The sequence below is a fragment of the Acanthaster planci genome, linkage group LG05, assembly GCF_054643075.1.
Source record: "Acanthaster planci isolate LZ-2023a linkage group LG05, COTS_SCS, whole genome shotgun sequence".
NCBI classification, from domain to species: domain Eukaryota; kingdom Metazoa; phylum Echinodermata; class Asteroidea; order Valvatida; family Acanthasteridae; genus Acanthaster; species Acanthaster planci.
The window spans coordinates 8,412,544-8,432,872 of record NC_141781.1 but is presented as its reverse complement, the minus strand read 5'-3'; the positions used below and the strand labels follow the sequence as shown (position 1 = coordinate 8,432,872).

At 40.0% G+C, this 20,329-nt stretch overlaps 1 protein-coding gene across 3 annotated transcripts in view; it reads right to left on the bottom strand.

The window, feature by feature from the left end:
• The window catches only part of LOC110987341 (ras-specific guanine nucleotide-releasing factor 2-like), an 83,129-nt gene that overhangs the window by 58,336 nt on the left and 4,464 nt on the right, over positions 1-20,329 (bottom strand). For 2 of the 3 annotated variants that reach the window (XM_022250005.2, XM_022250021.2), the window contains exon 2: positions 14,420-14,980. In XM_022250005.2, the coding sequence (XP_022105697.2) occupies positions 14,420-14,680 (261 nt within the window). In that variant the 5' untranslated portion in view covers positions 14,681-14,980. Of the gene's footprint in view, positions 1-14,419; positions 14,981-15,299; positions 15,464-20,329 lie in introns of those variants that run through there. The other variant, XM_022250012.2, reaches the window with a different exon arrangement.

Below are 20,329 nucleotides of genomic sequence, written 5' to 3'. Positions count from 1 at the left end.
TCTCTGCCAGGCAGGAGACAAATTACGCACATGTAAACATATGAAATTGGAGTGAGAATATCGTGACTGTAAAAATGGCTCCCAACTTATCAGGAGTTAGTATTTGTGCCATTTGGTGCAATTTCAAAACTTTGCCATCTACGCATCTTGCCTTAATTTGTTCAACAATTAATGCATGCAGAGGTTGAAATCCTCCGGTCAGATTTGGGAGGATCTGGTAGAAGATTTTGGAGTTACAGAAAGTACAGTACTTGTATAAAGTTATGCATATGCACAAAACTACATGTACTGAATCTGTGTAGTGTGAGAAAGCTCGTTTACTGTATGATGATTAAAAATTCTGCAAATTGTCGTAACAATTCACTAATAAATTTGACTTGATTCTGCACTGGTAAATTATGTTACTATTGAACTGCATAATACAATGCACACATCTACCAGAGTGGTGTCGGGCATAAAATGCAATGAGTGAAACTTACAATTTCTCACTACAAGTATGCTGACAATTCCAATTCTGCAATGCGCCAAGCTTCTCCCTCCAGGCTAAGAAAGTCTCTCAGTTCCTTTAAAACTACCCGTGGCAATGGCAGAAAGACTCATCATGATTTTAGTAAAGTTCCACTAAATTAAATGGACAAAAGGGCCTGAGGGAACTCAACAGTGTGTGCCGCCGTGTTTGTGTAAGCAGGTTGCCTTCAGACAGTCCATGTAAATGGGGAGTGGGATTTTATGTTGACAAGTGAATGATTCATAAATATATTACCGCAGAAGTGAAAGTATTTTACCAGTGCACTGGGCCATTCCTTAAATTAGGGGTCCAATTTATTTTGGGTACCATCACATCTGACATATGATTTTGTAAGTTCAGAACTTATTCTCTAATTTCCAAGAGTGATGAATTAAGCAAATTACCTGCCAATTAACAATTAGAAATAGTTTGAAATCAATTTCAGTAACATTTCCAAGTCAAATCACACACATCAGGTGTAACAGGGACACAAAAATGTCATACTTTTGGACCCTCTTTCTATAGCATGACTCAATTGACTCTCTTGATGTGATGAATAGTATAAAAACGGTAAGACAGCATACATGTACTCACTGGCAAGATTTTTGTTCAATACCTTTTGAGTAAAATGTGTGACAATTTTGACATTCACTACTTTTTTTTTTTAATTCAGCTCAAAATCACAGTTGAGACCTTCTTGATTGGAGTCAGTCAAATCCAAGTTGATCTTTCTTGATTTGCTCACTAAATCAAACCAGTCAGAGCAATAAGCACATGTGCGGACAACCTACGTGTATGCTTTCATGTTTGTAGCCTATGTACATGTATGTGTGTACCACTGGTATCGTACAAATTGGTTTACCGAGTGACAATTGCAACCCAAAAGATTTCCATGTGAAACAGCATCAACCAAAGTAGTTGAAATGCAAGAAGGGTTTCAGTATACAAAACCAGGAATGCCTGAAATGAAGAAAAACACATATCTTTTTCGAAAACGATGCCATTTAAACGAGTATCATTTTCAGGCAGATGTACACATTATTGTATCATCCTGCCAAACCATGTACCGTATCACAATGTGACTGCCTACATGTACGGCACCTGTACATGTACAGTATGAACAAATGACAAGCTGATTGTAGGCAAGAAGATGCAGGTGGAATTATGCATGCTTCACTGCAAACTAAGGGTATATATGTGTTTCCTGTTCTGCAGTATCTCTGAATGAATTAATTTGAAGGTCGCCACCAGACATGGTATAAAAATATACCGCAGGTGCCTTGATAATCAAGAACAACATCATGTACACTGATACATGAAGCAAACACCTCTTGAATATTTGGCAATGTTTATAAATTATGTACAAATGTATCAGCGAAATGAGAATTTCAAAACACCTTGCGAAACAGCATCAACACATATGGAGGGTTGGGACAGAGGATCTCTTCCTCCCTACTCGGAGACTTTTTTTATGAATAAAGCATTCTAAAAGAGGAAAAATTACAGAAGAGGCCAGGAATCACTATGGGAATGTACATTTTCAAAATGGTAGAGTTTCCAGAGGAGAGAGAAGGTTAAAATGCAGTACGACTGCATTTCATGTATAAGCAAAGTAACAAGTACATGTACAACAAACAGTGTGCACACCCTGATGTTAGAGAATCCCCCCCCTTGAGTTTCCACAGTTGGTGGGATTCAGGAATTCATTAATGTTCCAACCCCCAAGCAGACTTGAATCTACACCCTGAAATACTGGACTCATGTGCATTCAAGTCTTGCACTTATGTCTTTACAAGTGCAAGCCACATGCAAGTGACTGTGACTAATATTGCAAATAACATTTTCCCCTCCGACCATTTTTTTCCCCCCCAAATTTCCACTTTTAAGATCTCTGTCTACGTCTTCAGGGAATTTTGAACTTCCTGAGTGGGAAACGAAATGGGCATTCTAAATTCAGGATAGGCTCAAGCTACATGTAAGAGTATTTTTGCTTGGAATATTAAAGGCTTATAAATATTTTCAAGCCAGTACTAAACCTGACCTGGAGATGAAGCCAAGATTCTGGAAATAAAGCCAAGGTGTATGCTGACTAGCACACAAGCAAGTAATATGATGTTCCCTATGAATACATGTACATCTCCACCGAGCTACAGCAGCACTCTGCACAGTGCTCACGTACGGGATCCGCGCGAGGACTGAGCGAGCCTGAGATGAGGTTAGTGTATCTAGGGCGGTTGCCATGGCGGCAGCTGATGAGGTTTCTGAATTCTGTCAATCTGGGGAATCTCTCGGGGAGGACAGACAAGCCTGCGCGCCAATACCAGGCTGTCTCATCATTTTGACCATGGCATCCTGCTCCTTCTCGCATCTCCTATTTCAGCATTTTTCTGCAAATTATGAGCTCATAATCTCACATTGTTATGTACATATGCAGATTAATTGCAGATACTTCTCCTGTCCCCTAGCTCAAATGCACTATTGCACAGTAAATTTGCTTGTGTGATAAGATGGGTGGGCCTCACCATGTTATAGGGAACAATTTTTTTTTTCTTTTAGGAAAGTCGACGGGACTGAGTTGTGGAGACCACTGACAATTTTATATCAGTTTTGTCCCCATAATCCGGTAGCAAGTATCAGTGCTATAAACATTCATGTGAATGTACGCTGAGTGCTATTGACGAATCTCCTGACCATGTTCAAAGGGGTTCAACTGGTCATCTCAAGAGTTACCCCACTGAATTTTTTAAATCTAATGGCAGATCATGGGGCATGCCAGATCAATTATAAATGTAGGCAAATCACCCATTTCAGATCATTATATGGACATGGAGCATGTTTTGCAGAAATGCATTCTGTGTATACAATACATTGTATTCTTGTTACGGATTACACATTTACACAAGAAACACTGCAACTCCAACAGTAACTTGAATTAAGGAAAAGGGGAACTGTCGGTATACTGTACATAAAAACACTCCAATTCTCAAATAACACCGGTATCGAAGTACACATTTATGTTACTATTGACATAGGCTTTTGTTTGTTTTGTCAAGAAAGAGAATTTTTCAATGTCAACAAGGAAATAACCTTACCCAAGTGGTAATCCTGAGTTTCTTTTGTACAGTACATACCCGGTACTGTACACGCAGTACAGGCACAGTACCATGCATTACATGTACATGTGCATGTAACCAGACACGACAGCTCGCAGTGCCTGCAATTTGAGCAAAGTACATATTTTTTCTTTGCTTTCACTTGTTCTTGATTTTGTTTTCCTGTTTCTTGTTTTGCTTTTTTCCCAGGAAGGGTTAATTTGGCTACCGGTTTGTGACCTGAAATTTGCCCACAATGTTTCTAATTTGGCAACGCTGGCAAATGAGCCACGTGATTGAAGCACAATCACATGGCCAGAGCTAGGGCTAGGGCAAGTACCAAAATTCCTCTTTCCATTGTGGCAAAGGTTTGAATTACCAGATGTAAAACAGTACTGCTGTGACACTATATATATACTGTACCTGGTACTTTACTTTAGCACACTTAATTAAATAGCAAGAGCCAAAGTAGTATCACCACAAAATCTTATTAGAAAAAAATCCTTGTCCATACATGTACTTTCAACTGACCCTTGTATTTACATTTACTTTGGTGTGAAATCCCATTAGCCTTTTACACCCTTCAAATGCAAATTTCAAATTTGCACTGCATGTGTGTGCAATTCTAAAATTTCATATCAGAAATATGAAGTACAAGAAGGTCATATCATATAGACCGTCTCTTGGTCTTTTCACACCATTCACTGAAGACATTGAATTGCAGGGCAGATGGGGGGGTGCGATACGAAAGTATCCACTAAAAATGTGGTACTGCAGAACATCTCACATACATCACAGGTATACATCAATCACCAGCGGCCAAAGTGGCAGTAGTAGCACACGAAAAGTTCTGCCCAAACTGCCGTAACACATCACCCTAAATTTATCATTTCCTTCCAACTTTTTTCAATTTAAACCTTTCAAAAGTTCTCAGGACAAGATGAAATACATGAGGTAAGTACAGTAAAGTGCACATGTGCACGTATGCACTATGTAAAGGGCTCTGTCATCTTTGTCTTTTAAAAGCCAATTTTTCAAAGGTGGAAAAATGAACGTGTCTGGTTTGGTATTAGAATTATTACTGATGTGCAATGATAATCAAACAACTGCTCAGGGAACTTGCATTAATGCATACAATTAAGATACATTTTTTTCCAGACAACGTACTACCCAAGATCTTCATCGAAACCAAGCTCTGGTCTGAGAGACATGTGGTGATATCAGTATGTCCATAGCGGTAGACATACATGTATGAATACCTGATTAATGGGCTAGTTACATGTGTACCGGTACATATACATACTATGATACACACATGTACTTTACTTTGAAGTTGACAGATATTGTATGGAAGACTGATGTCCATACTGTATAGACCCACATACATGCTACTCGTACATGCATCATTGGCGGCGGAAGCAGGGCGGGGGGCCTGCTTCTTTTTCCAGCTGGGGGGGTACATGTACATGTATCATGGCTCCAGCCCTTCACTTTTTTGTAGGATCTGTAAGTGGGGTGGGGCTTCACTGGCTCAGCCTATTAACGGCCGAAGCCTGATAACAACTGGCCCCCCACTTTGAAAATCATTCCACCGCCGGTGACATGCATACGTACAAATGTACACGTATATATACCAGTACATGTACTATATGTACACAATATGTACATGTACTGTACATGTATGATACGTGCCTGTGATTACACGTACGTGTACATGGGTAATTCCAGAAATTAGGGGTCCAATAGTGTGACATTTCCTCCCTGTTTACATCCTACCTTTGTTATTTGACATTTGATTTCAAACTATTACTATGTTTTTGGGCAGGTAATTTGCATTAATTCATCACTCTTGGAAATTAGAAAATGTGTTCTGAACTTACAAAATCATATGTCAGATGTCACAGGGACACAAAAAAAATCCTGAACCCCTAATTTCTGGAATTACTCACATATCACTGTAATGTACTGTACCTGTACCATGCAATTATGGTAATTAAAGTGACAACCCAAATACATACAGTCTACATGTCATGTACAGTGTATGTACAGTGTACGCTCAGAACCCTTTACGGGGAGAGCACTTATGTACCTGTTTTTTCCTAACATGTACCCGTTTATTCAAATCAGCATATACCAGTGAATTAGCCACCGTTATGTGTACTCAAAAAATAGATACATTTTACTCATACATGTATGAGGCCTACATGTACATATGTAACTATGCACCTGTACATGTATGGGGCCAACATGGATGTACATGTATGTATGTAACATGCATGTATGTAACATGCACCTGTACACGTATGGGCCCTACATGTATGTAACATGCACCTGTAGCCTAATGCTACACAGAACATGTAATGTTCTTTGTCTCCAATTCATGCAGCATTATACCGTAGCTAAGTAAGCACATGATGTACATGTACAGTACATGTACCCACCAGTCCTAGTAAATATATGTACGTACATGTACTTTGATTACATACTTTTATGTTCAATACGGCATTGATTTGGCTAAGGGAACTGATTTAATTTTCTATACGTTCCCGTAGTTACGACATGGCCAGCAATGTGCCACTTGATTTAATTCAATTAATGCACAGGGTAGGTTATCAAATTCCAACTGCCACATGCGGTACATATACCTACATGTACCGGGTATGTACTAAAGTAACAAGTGATGCAGTGCCTTAATTGGATATTTGATAATTATGAATTCACATGAGGGAGAACTTTATTTTACACATCAGATGAGTTACATGTAAATCGATCCACTTAATTTTTCCAAGGATGACGATACGCATATTTAAATACACAATTTTGTGAGGAAATGATCGAGACATTGATCTTTTCTTAACAAGACATATTTTTTTGGACACTAGATAGGCCCTATGGATGCAAATTATAATATCATGCGCACCCAAGGAGTCTTCCCCACCAGCTTCATCCCCATTCCATCTGTTCAAATATTGATTTTAATAAGCTGTACATATTTGTTACATTGTACACACTCCCAGATCATTAGATCTTTATCTCTGCCAGCTAGACCCTGGCTGTGACCAGTGCATATAGAGTCCCATTTGATCTGGTACGGTGTATATGGTATTGTACACGTACATGTACATGTATACTGTATGAGGCAAGAATACACCATACATGTACCGGTACACATAAGGTATGAGCAATGCACTGTACTTTTTCCGATTGTTTCTTCTGTACTAAAAAAAAATAAAACATTGTCCAGGGATCAATATTACTTTTATATTCTTTCATCATCTCCTGCAGGATTCCCCAGGTACGGTTTGTGTCATGGTGACCCTTTGCACTGACCACTTCCAGAGTCATGTTTTGGATGTGGCAAAAATCTCCAGCAAACAAACATGTACCCTGGCGCCCAAGCCTGATTTTATACCATGGAAGGGATTGTGCTGAAGGACTGCCAAGTGAACATGTCACATGCCTCTGTTGATATGATCTCTATCATGACAAGATATGCCAATGTACCAGTACATATTGCGTAAACATGCATTTACCTTGGGGCCCTACATTCTCTCTTGACAGTCAAACTGGAAAAGTTATTAATTGAGAAGTTTGAAATGAGAAAAAATCCCTGCCAGATATTTCAACCTACTGTATCTCATCCACTTTTTTCTTCTTATGTAGTATACCACATGAAGGCCAACGAGAGCCATGCCCTCCTCTCCCTTCCCCTTCCCCTCCCCCACTGGGTGACTTTTTTTTTTAAATATGACACAAAGGCAATTCCTTGCGTCCGATTCATTTCCCTTCTTCCCAAAAGGCAGCTTCACCCAAAAAAAGACCATGAAGTTTCAAATTGTCAGCCACCCTTTAAAAAAATCAAAAGAAAGAACAATTTTGGCCCCCCCTCCCCTAGGGTAGCTCCCCCAACTGGATCTACCCTTGTGTATATTGTGGCAGGTAGCGGTATACCCATATGTACATGTACATGTATACGTATATGCACAGTGCCGCTACACAATTGTGCCGGTAGGCTCATCATATCGGATTGGTATTAATCTCATATCATGATCTTGGCAACAAGCTATAGCACTCGCCAAGTCATCTTGATTGTGAGGGACATGTAAGGAAAAATGTGTTTGCAGGAAAACTATGTACTGTATGTACTATAGCTGATCTGTGCTCACTGGGTACATGTATAAATTTCATCATGAAATCTTTCAATAGAACTTTCCCATTTCCTACTACCGGTACATGACTCTGCAGAAACATGTATGTACACGTACATGTACAATGTATGTACATGTACATGTAAAAACACTTTCAGTAATGAAGCTCAGGACACATAGGCAATACAAGTGTTGTAACATATCCATATATGAGTCACGTCGGCTTAGAGGTTCCTACCTTGCCTAGCCCCGGTTGCATTTCAGTTTTGGTCAACGTATGGAGTGCGTTTTCAGTCCCTACCTGATTCTGTGGGTTTTACCCAGAATCTTCTTGAAGGTTTTCCTCCCACCTCTTCTTGTCAGTGCCTCTGATTCCCACATGTACAGATTTTTTCAGGCTTGAGAGCAACACCTAGAGCACTTTTGAGGAATCCTTGTGTGTTGGTTTTACTTTTCCTTACCAGAATTAATCTTAGTAACATAAGAAGAAACTGGGAAGCCCCTTACTTAACAGGAACATCATTCCTTCCTACTTGAAGTGTATAAAAATAGATTTACTTATGTAGTAATGTGAGAAAATATCCCCCAATTTTGGAAAAAGTTCTTACCCAATAGTCTAAGATGTCAGTGATTGAATGATAGTCAAAAGTTGACATGAACTCCAATGCCAATTCACTCTGAATAGGCACAATGCATTTGGGCAAAACTTATAAATATGCCGAAGAGAATAATGAAGCATTTCTGTATATAACAGATGCTTGTTGGTCTATCAACACAACCCACCCTTTATCATTGAACAATTAAAACATACAACTCCAGGACTGCCAAATGTGGGCAATGATGCATGCTGCAGCTGATGTAGAACAAGGGAAAAGCTCTCCATTCAACTGAACAGCCCTCTCTCTCTCTCTCTTTTAGGTCCAAAGTACAGGTCTTGTCTGGCGAAAGAACAAAGCAGGCCAGCGCTGCCAGGTGCACCTGTACGTGTATGTTCAAACCATTCACTAATGGCCAGCACACTCGGCCCAGGGTCCTGTGTTGATTCTGAAAGGTCTTTTGATTGTCCTGGGTATTAATGTCTCAGGAAAATGGGAGAAATGACTTCCGTCATTGCTCAATGCAATGGTACAACAGTGTCCTTTTATCCTTCCGTGGCTGGTCATTTAAGACCACATATTGCTCATAAAAAGGGCAAATCCTGTCCACTTTATGGATGTAGTAAGATTATGTACATATAAAAGTACATCAAGTACATACTGCTGAAATAAATACACATGGTGGAGGCGGAGAAAAGAGGTAAAAATCAAAGTTAACTATTGCTTTGTGGGAATGAAATCATAGTCAAAATGAAAATGGCTACAGTGTTAATCAGAATGCCAAAACTGACCGAATTCAAAGAAAATGTCAATGTATGCAAAGTTGTACTGTGATGCACGGTAGAGTGTCCATGTCAAACTGTTAAGTGTATAAATAACACCAACATGAGAATAAGAACAGCATTTGGTATTTTAAGGTAGGATGATGAAAAAAAACCTATGAAAGTTTCCATTTGCTGGATTTTTAAACACAATCTTTTTCAACAAAACTGTTAAATACCTTTATTCACCTGCGTGAAATCCAGATTATTTGTTGAGAGCTAGCAATGAAGGAGCCCCAAATTTGGAACAAAAAACCTGGATTCAAACCAGAGTTCATCTTGTACCTCATGGCAAGATGGACACTGGGGCTAAGTTAATTGGGTCCAATGGGTTTTGTTTCAATTAATAAATTGACTGTATTTTCAAGACATTTTTTTATATGTGAAATGATTACTAATGTGCGAAAAATTCTGAAGTCCTATAGTAAACATGCGGCGGGAAGATAGGAAACCTCTCAATCCATTATTTTCAAACAGTTACATGTACATGTATAGATCAGCAGGCTTACATTCATGCATAAATGCCCTTCTAGGCTGCCAACAAGTTGCAAGTCTAGTTTATCAAAAGTCCAGTCACAAGCCACTGATGTCAGCTGTCACATTACCAGCCCCTCACAAGCACTGGGGGATGAACGATGACCGAAGAATGCATTTGTCACAGTTCATTTGAATAGCTCGTGACTTGACTTAAGATCGGATATGACTTGTGATTCACCTTCAAGAACCTCTGAATGTCTTCGGTGCTGATTCAAATTCACGGTCATACGCACTGTGCTGTTGAGTAGCACATACATGTAATTATGCACTGAATATAGGGCCAGCTGGTGTCTCTGACCAAAAACAGGTCATGTATGGAGGATGAAAAGTGGCCATCTGCTTTTCTGCTATCAGAATAGTAGAAAAGCAGATTTTACGTCTTTGAAATATGCAATTTTTATTTTACTACTTTTCTGCTACCTCAAAAGCAAAATGACCATTTTATTGTAATGCATTTTTCCACTTTTCTGCTAGTACAAAAGTAGTTTTACTTTTCCTCTTTTTGATGGTGGCCGAAAAGTGGCCATCTGCTTTTTACCTGTCAAACAAGCAGGAAAGTGGATTGAACGTTTTGACGACAACCGTGAATTCAACTTTTCTACTTTCTACTTTTACACTTTTCCACTTTTCGGCCGCCTATGTAAAATTGCTCCTCCGGTATCAAAAAGATAAAAAGTAGCATTCACGGTTATTGTCAAAATGTTTGATCCTCATTTCTGCCCGTTCGAAAGGAGAAATGCAGATGGCCACTTTTTGGCCGCCAGCGAATGAAGAAAAAGTAAAATCTGCTTTTCTTGAATCAGAAAAGCAGAAAAATAGAAAAATGAATAACCAACCAATGTTCGTTCTGCTCTTTGAGGTGGCAGAAAAGTAGAAAAGTCAAAATTGCATCTTACCAGGACATAAAATCTGCTTTTTTAACCATTGTGATAGCAGATAAGCAGATGGCCATGTTTCGTCCTCCATAGTCACGTGACACTTTCTTTGTATTATTATTCATGAGCATGATTTCCATCTTATCAATAGCAACATACCGGTACTTGATTCAACGATCCCCCACGCCATTGTACCAGTCCAACATTTACAATGTACGTGTACCTCAAGAAATTTCAAGTTGCACACCCAAACTTATGACTAATGTACATGTACACATGTGCGTACATGTACATACATGTACATGTAATAAATGGCACTTAATTACCTGAGGAAACAAGGCGCTTACAAGTAAGGAGAGAAAACAAGAGAAAGACAATTAACAATGAGCTGTAGAAGAGATGTTTCTCCAGAACAGACTTGAATGACGATATACATGTACAGTAAATGTACTGAGGTCCTACGATGTACGTGTACATGTTGTAATGCGTTGGGGTAAATTGTTTCACAGACGGAGGGGCAGCAACAGAAAAAGCCCTGTCCCTAGCCTTCTTTCGAATCTTAGGGGACGAAGTCTGGGTACTCAGCAGAGAGAACAAGTGTGCATGGCTCGAAATCTCTTGCCATTCTACCCCATGCAATGCGGCAATCATTCAACATGTTGGTCATCTCACTCACTGGGATGTCCATACACGTAGTCTTGTCCCAAGACTGGTTTTACTGTTTTGGCTGGTGCACCATGCAGGCGAAATGGGCTGATAAGGTGTGTTTAAAATCATATTGAAATTGGAGGATTTGGGACAGTTAGGATTAGAGGGTGCAATATTCTCAAGAGACAACCTGCCAGAAAACAAGTTTTGTGAAATCTGGCAGGCTTATGCAAAAAATTCTGAGCATATACCTCACAAGCTTAAATTATCATGAATAATTTTGCACATGCGCACTGCTGAAAACCGCAGTTGGCATTGTGCGGGGTCTTCCACAGAGCATACGTGCATTATTATTCATGAACTTAAACGCATGTGGTATGCTCATCTCTTGTGAATATAGTGTCTTCTACAAGAAGTGCTATTCCGCTGTTCTTGCCAGCGCATGTTGCCTGCACAGCACACTGGCCAAAACAGTAAACCAGTCTTGGGGCAAGACTAGGATGTCCACCATCTTCTGTGGGCAATGGCCAATGCAGTATTCATGTACTTGTACTTGTGCATATTTTTTATATATAAGATACTGGTATCCTAGTTACTGTGTCAGTCACCGATATGAATTGTTAAGCCGGAAATACCGGTATTTACAACTTAGACTTTTCTTGTGGGGGGGGAGTACAAATGTTAACACTCAAGGGACTCTACCACTTTGTAAATCACTCCCATTCGGCATTAATTCTACATTTTGACCAATTTGGGTTAGTTCTCCATGGTGAGACACTATGGTATCCTACCTGCATTATTTTCCATTAGAATACTGGTGATGTGATATTTATGTACATGTACAGTACACTGTTCTTTTTTTCCACTGTAAAGTTTGTGTACTGTATTTCAGCCTTTATTTGGCCTTTCTATGTATGTGAAGTAAACACCTAAATGAACAAGCAACAGAATTTGGTAAAAAGTCACTTCTTGGTTTTATAGATTTGATTTCTTAATTGGCGTCACGTGTTAGCCAGTCATATCAGTCCAATACCTACATGTAAGTCATACTGGTACCCGTTACATGGACTTGAACGGATCACCCTTTTAAATTCTTTATAAATTCCTCGGCCACAAATCCATTATTATTGTTCGGCTGCCATTCCGTGTATCACCGCGCATCTAATGAATTATGGATGGTGCTTGCATAAGGCTGCAGGCACAATACAGACATCTTGATTCAAGACTAGGCGGCTGCGGCTACCGGCACTTATTTATTTAACTGCATGTAATTAAAATTGACCAGACTTAGGAGTATCCAATGAACTACGTACGGGCACCGGTGAGAGAATCATGTGTAAACACGGTCTTTCCACCAGGGCACAGAATGTTTAGATAAATTTATGCACAAATACAGACAATTACATACATGTATCTCATGTGCAATCATCATGCATACATACCGGTACCTACCAGGGTAAATGTATACCGGTATGTAGGTAACTGTGCTATACATGTACAGGCAGGTTTTAACTTCACATGAATGTTCCGGCCAACACGAGACGTACCGGTACCCCGGTACAGACACTGAAATACTGACAGAGGAGCACAATTGGGTATGAAATCTACATGTACATGTACGTGTATCTTCATTAGGCACCTGCAATTTGTCTTTGGCTAAGAGGCCCCTCAACTAACAAGCATGATAAATGATAAGTGTGGCATTGCTGTGTGTACATGTACATGTGTGCGTGTTGAATGGCACCAAAGCTGAACTCTGTTGGCCTGTGGTTGAAACTGCAAAACTTAAAGCAAGCACTGCATGGTCTCTGCCCATGTCCCTTTGACATGTTTGACTGGTTTCCATTGGCGGATTAGTTTTTATCCTGGAGGTCCTCGTTTTGTGCCATATGGGTAACTCCATGTTTTCTTTTATTACACTATCCTCACAAAGACTACTAATGTAAAATTCACAAAGGCAAATATTCTGAACCCAGATGTCCAACGGTGAAATCAAGAACAACGAAATCAGAAAATGTCTTTGAGAGCATAACGTCCGTTACCGGCGCACATGGGATACACATGTACAATGTACCATACCCTTCGCAATACCATGGGCTTGACCAACGTAAAATGCTTTCTGCTGACAGTTACATGTAGGTATAACTTTTTTACTCGAAGATTCCTGAATTTCCTTTATGTAAATCCCTGTAAGAAGATAGTGAAACGGGTAGCATTTCATCTGTTCAAAAAAAATCTCACCTTTTTTTTTATGAAGTATAAATTACGCATGTGGAAATTGTAAGAAGAAAAGATTAAAAACCCGTGTCACTCCCCGGCTTCAGTCCACGAGTGTAGCCAGCATGATGATGCACAAAGTGGATGTATTTGAATTGAAGTCACATGCAGAAAAAAACTAGCACATCAGGGAAACACCACTGGTCCGCTTTACTGCAACTGGCATCTCAAAAAGTTGGCAAGTACAGTGTCAGAAAACAGACCAGACCAACTGGGGTGTCGAGTTGGCAAAATAGTTCTTTCCTCGCCTTTCACTTTTGCGACCCGGGTTCGATTTCCGGCTCAGTCCACATGTGGATTGGGGTTTCAGTCTGTACATGATTCCGTGGGTTTTACCTGGAAATTTCTTCTCTAGGTTTTCCTCCCACATCCCGGAACAGTAACTGCTTCTATTGTCTCCTCTCTATAGATATACATGTGTAGGTGGATGTGGGTCGTTTGGTGGCTGCCAGAGGCGCCCTTGTTTGCCATTGGCTGGACCACATTTAATGTCTTCACTTTACAGTGAATTTGAACACAATAGTACAGTGTATCTGTATGAAATTTGCACTTTATAAATACCGGTATATGGAAATTATTATTATTATTATTAATTACATCAGTACAGTTTTTCAAAATTAAAAATGTTCTGTGTAACATTGTAAGTGTAACATCAAATCTAAGAACCTCCAACTAATATCAGGCTTCAACAAGGTGTATAAAAAGGTTTCTTGGGCATTATTTTCAGTTTACAGACAAGAACTGGACTGACATTCCTATGCAGCACTTATTGGCTGAGGTACATGTATACCATTGGAACAAATTTAAAGATAAATTTCAGTAAGCACACAAACTATTCAAATAGTGAGAATCTTCTCTGCAAATAGTGCTCAACACTCAACACAAAATATCCCAAAGATCTTTTTTTAAAAACTTACCTTATTTTCGTCCTTGCTGTTCCGAGTTGACGGCAAGCGCTCACAGTAACAACCCTCCAAGAAAATCCATCCCAAGGGTCGCTGGGCTGTGTCACTTTCAAAGTAGAAGAGAAGGTTCTGGTAGAGAGCAAAGAAGCGCTGCTTCCATTTCAAAGTGTCTGAGCTCTTCTTCTGGAGGTGGCCGGCGATCATGTGATCTGTCTTGGCCCTGGTAGCCAGGTGGAGGAGCTGGGTCTCTTCGTAGCGCACCGCCTTCTGCATAGTGACTGGCTTGGTGTGCCAAAGTACTGGCAGTGGGGACAAGTACAGCAGGTTATGATTTAAGGTGAATGTTCCGATGCAAGGTTTACTTTTGATGATTTTTTTAAGAGGAAGGAGCGAGTTTTGGGCAACTGCAGGGATGAAGCCACCACTACTCCTTCCGCAGTGAGGTCAAGCGAGGGTAGCTACATGAGAAGTAGGCTTCTGTCACCGATTTTATCAGCGTCATCACCACAGCCCTGCATCCCCTGCCACGGTGCTACAATACTTGCGGCAATCACTGCTCCATCCATGAACTCCCTAAGTGATGACCAAGGATACAAAATATGAGAACAAGCAAAATTAGCACGGGAGGGAACAGGTGAGGGAGGTAGCTAACATCGGCTGCACCCAACTGTATGCAAACCTGCCCAGCAGCCTGCCATCAATAATGGTGATTTAGCAATGGACGGGGCAGGCACTTGTTTAGTTTGTCGTCATTCATATAAGCCCCCTTGAAGCGTCAGGAAAAACACTTGCAGCAATGATAACAAAGTAGGGCTTGGCAATCAGCTTATGTCATGCTGGTTTGCTCAGGATCAGGCAACCATACTGTTACTAAACCATTCAACCGACATACATGTAAACATGCACGGATCTCTTGGTCTAAGCCAGGGACAATTAAGCAGCTACATGTAGCTTCCTCAGGGCAAGGCAAAACACAGAGTCTGCACAGAGAGACACAGCTGAATGCCCTCGACACAAGCACAATCAGCGATTATCCCCCCCAGTCCATTCCCTATGTACGCACACTTTCCACATGGCAGGCAAGGCCGTGCCAGGCGCGTGGCCACAATGAATGGGCGCTATTGGTGCGTCGCGTGGATGGGTGGAGCCACAGTTATAAATCATTTGCCGATCAATGACTTGTACGTGGTGGACTTTGAATTAGATGTAAGTGGCATCAGTTCAACATGTGCAGTTATCTTGTATTAAGGTGAGAGAGCAACAGTGTACCGTACAAAGAAGTGTTTTTGTGTGTGTGTGTGGTAGCACACTCGTGAGTGAATTCATTGGTTCTGATGCTTTTGTCATGCCCAGCAGGATTATTTAGATTATGTTTGACAGGGACCAGTGGGTCGATTGGCACTGACAAGTTAATTTGGGCTGTAAAAAGGGCATGTTTCCAAGGCAACACACGGTTATCATTTTTTTATATTTTGCATATTTCCAGGGTTGCAAAATGAATCACTCCTTGCATGGCAACTGTTGCCTGGCTCGTCTGAGCACGTTAGACATCAAAAACTTGTCACTTTTGACTGCTCATGCTGGTATCACATGTACTGGTAAATGCGTGGGCCTCACAGGAAGGGAGAGGACAAAGGAGGTACTCCTTCCACCCCCCCCAAAAAAAAACTTTAAAAAAGGAGAAAAGGAGGAAAATGAAAGAAATGAAGACAAAAACAGACACGGAAGGAAATGAAAATCGCCAATGTACTTTAAAAATCCAGAAATTTCCACCTTCCACTACCTAATATTAATAGTTTATGAGTTCATTGCCGATGGGTTTTTTTTTACCAGCGTCTCACCTCCTGGGGAATTTCCCCTCTCCCCTCAGAAAAAAAGTGCTTTGCTTCCCCCTTCCCTCTGGAAAAATCCTGGCTACAGCCATGACTACCTGTTCTTCTGTGCATTTTACTCTTTAGGTAATGGTGATAATATACCTGATGAGCACGTACGGGCATACTATGTGCTGGTACCTGAATGTACATTGTACATGTACATGTAGTGTTCTTCATCATTCAGGGGCAAGCAACAAAATCGGCAGCTACTCGTGCATGTAATTTGCACCTTCTTTCTTTGGCATAAATGGAAATAGCATTACTCTCAATAAATCGCATTACTCAATGAAAATAAGCACATTGCTACTTTTTATCGGAATGTTGGGGCCTCTGAAGTTCTTTTAAATACCTCTGGATTCATTACAGGCTTTGACTGTCATCTTGGTCTGTTTCTGTCTTACATGTAAGTATTAAAATACATATTTTTTTCAGCAGAAAAATACAGGTCCATCCATGTACATGTACCAATATCCATAATGGTACAGGTGCTTGCAGGTGCCAACCTTACATTCCAAGCGTAATCTTGTGAGCAAAAGAGGTCCACATAATGCAGGCAATGCAAACCAAGTGCGGATTAAACCAGGTCCACACAAGGTTTAATATCTCCTTTGTGGAAAACAAGTTTAGAGCGATTTTGAGGTTAGGGTTACCATAGCAAAAAGAAGAGGAACAGTCAAGAAAGCAATTGACAAAAATCCAGCTTAAAAGAGCGTACAGAGTGTAACACAAATGAGTATTTTCACTGAGTTTTCTTTAATTTTACAAAAAAAGAAAGGATTGTCCACCCTGGGTACTTGAACATTTACAGTCCCTGAATTAAACGCACATGTTCAAGGTACCGAACAGGTCTGTACATACACAACACTTTATGCAATGCACATGTGTACACATCGGTACTATGCAACAGCTGGTTTACAAAATACATGTACATGTACACCGTATTGCTGGTGACAACGGCAATTGAGCAACACCTCAAAGTTTTTGACAGGTCTGTGCATGTACATGTAGGTCCTGAGCATCAGGAGGGGTAAGTCGTTCTGCCCCTACCAGGAAAAGAAATGAAAAATGAAAAAAACAAATGGAAACAAAGCAAAAGAAATTAAGGAGAGATTAACAAGGATGACATTTGCTTTAAAAATCTCAAAACTGACTCCCTCCACTATTGACCCTATTTTTGTCAGGAGTTGGCACCCTCCTAAATCCTTCAAAATCCTCCAGCAATTCCTGTTGTTGTGTTGGGACACTGCAAATGGTATCCTGGAGCAGTATGGATGATTTCATGTATATGAATTCATGACAGGCTGAGCACAAACAACACAGGGTCTAATCGCATAACGCTGACACAATGCATCCTTTGCAGTCAGCCACACTTTTTGGCTATTCTTCCTCAATCCTCCAGAATCCTCCAAAACTACCACAAGGATTTTGAAGGACTGAGGAGGACACGTGAACATGTACATATGTAGGATAACGGTTTATCATTTTGTTGCTGATGAGTGTTTTGCACCCCCCCCAAATGCTCCCTCCTCCAAAAAAAAAATCCCAACTGGGAAAAAAGTGCTTGGCTTCCCCTACCCCACCCCCAAGAAAATAAAACTGGAAACACCCATGTCAAAGCCCTATGGAAAGATAATAATATTATGACAAAGCAAGCATTGAAAGAATTCCATGAAGTCTTTCTGTCCAAAATGTATGCACCTGTGTACATAAATGTACGCCACACATGTATGGTATAAATTATAATATACAGGTATTTATATCTTTTCAAGGGTTAATGGCTCTGTGTAAAATTATTTTGGGGGTTTTGTGGAAAACCAAACATTAAGCAAGACAAAAACTACTGAATAAGAAAACTGATGAAGCCGAAACATTTCTAAACAAATACAATTTAAAAAAATAAAAAACTGAAACAATTTTTAACGATTCAGGGGCCAATGTAGCTTATTTATTTTCTATACTATTCTAAACACATAGTGATTAATTTTTTGTTGAATAAGGGAAAGTTTTAATTATCCATTCCAGGGTGTTCTTTTTTGTTTTGGGGATAGTATTTTGCTGCTTTTTTTTTCTGATTGTGCATAAAACCATGTCACACTTTTCAACAATGCTTGTGACTATTTTTGTCTGAATTTTGGCTAGGGATATTACTTTTTATCTTTCTTGGCGTTGCTTCAAATTTTACTGGGGCTGGGATTTTTAATTTTTACTCCACTTGTTCGTTTGAAATTTTTGTCTTTTATGCATTTTTTTTATACTTATTAGAAAAAAACACCTAAAAATTTAGCTATGGCTACAGGTTCAATTTTTTAACAAACGACACAAACAAACCATAAAACTAGAACAAGATGTCCACAGGCATTATTTTGTGGGCCAGCACTTACGGCCTTCTTTTCTCCTTTCCTTTTCTCAGAACTGAAGCCAAGCAAGCAACTCACCCTTGTCACTCTTGATTATGAACATTGCGAGGGTGATTGACAGCCCAGCTTTAATTCCACCCAACGCTCAAGACTTCTGTGAATTTTGCCAGTTGACTCAATTAAAAATCGGGTCACTGCGAACTGCACCAGTGACTTCACACTGAACAAGAGACCCTGATAATTACATGTACACTTCAGGAACTCCAACGAACACACCTTAAAGCTGTGCACGAACATCGCTAATTTGCAATAAGGATCAAACGGACACCTAAAAAACCCACAAAAATCAACCAAAAAAATGGAAATCAGAAAGGCAGTGGAGGGGGTCAACGTGACAGATGAGTCATTATTCATCCTTTTTCTTTTTTACAAATAATGGACGCATTTCCTGCAAAAGTGTATGAATAAATAAAATGGTGCCTGGATACATGCTGAATAATAGATTTAACACATCCTGTTTTGGAGTTAACTATCCTGCTCCCAGAGCAAAATAAAGTCCACGTTTACACATTGTGGCAATTTGGGATTAAATTTCTACGAATTCATTAACTTGCTTGCCATAGAAATGAGTCCAGCCTACCATAATGCCCTGGATTAAAACCTCTTAGTGGGAAAATGCAGTTTAAAAATAGACAGCCTCTTATTTCAACTGATGCTGTTGTCCACTTCCAAAATTAGTACATATTAACCATTTTTTTCTGACTTTGTTATGTACATGTAGAGTAGATAAATAGGGAAAGACAACCCAACTGAGAATACCGTACGCAACAGAAACAAGACACTAGAAGCAGAGCACAAACGGTAAACAAACAAATCTCAACAGGGCATGCAACCAGTATCTTAGTTTATTTGGTTTATGGGCTAAACAAATTTAAAATGAATTTAGTAAAGCGTAAAATTTCTCTGACTTAAATTCAAATCCTCTGATTTAAATACAATTTGCATACAGAGCTAGGGTTATTTAACGGTTCTTTGTTTTTATGGGAACAAGTAGAAAGGTAGGTTGACTGAGTGCTAGGCAACAGGACATGCAAGGGATGCATGCAGTACAGTTGGACTCTTTTTCCGCAGGAATCCCTATACTCTCCTAAGGTGCGTGTAAAATCACATTGAAATTGGAAGATTCAGGACTGTTAGGGGTAATGAGTGGCGTAACTATAGGGCTAAATGTCTGGGGGGGGCCTAGGGGTGGACACATTTTTTCCAGGGGGTAAGCTGAAGACTCTGCATTTCAATGGAGATGATTCGTAGATTTCAAATGGGGGCGGGGGCTACCGGGGGGCGGCGTCCTCCCTCCCAGTTACGCCACTGGTGGCAATGTTCATTCCAGAGCAGAAACATACAGTGTACATGTAGGGCTACTACACATAACACGGCACATGTATAATACTCCTTCAAGTTTCTATTGCCGTATTTCAAGCATTTACATACATGTTAACAATTTACTCTGACAACTACCGCACACGCCATATAAACCTACCAGTATATACTGTGGTACTGGCTAGAAGTGGACTTGGACTGCATGGTTTTCAATGTGTTCCATACTAGGGCTGTGCCAATTATCCGAATATTTGATCAATTATTGAATATTTGAAATTATGTTTTGACTTTGAATATATTTGAATGCAATT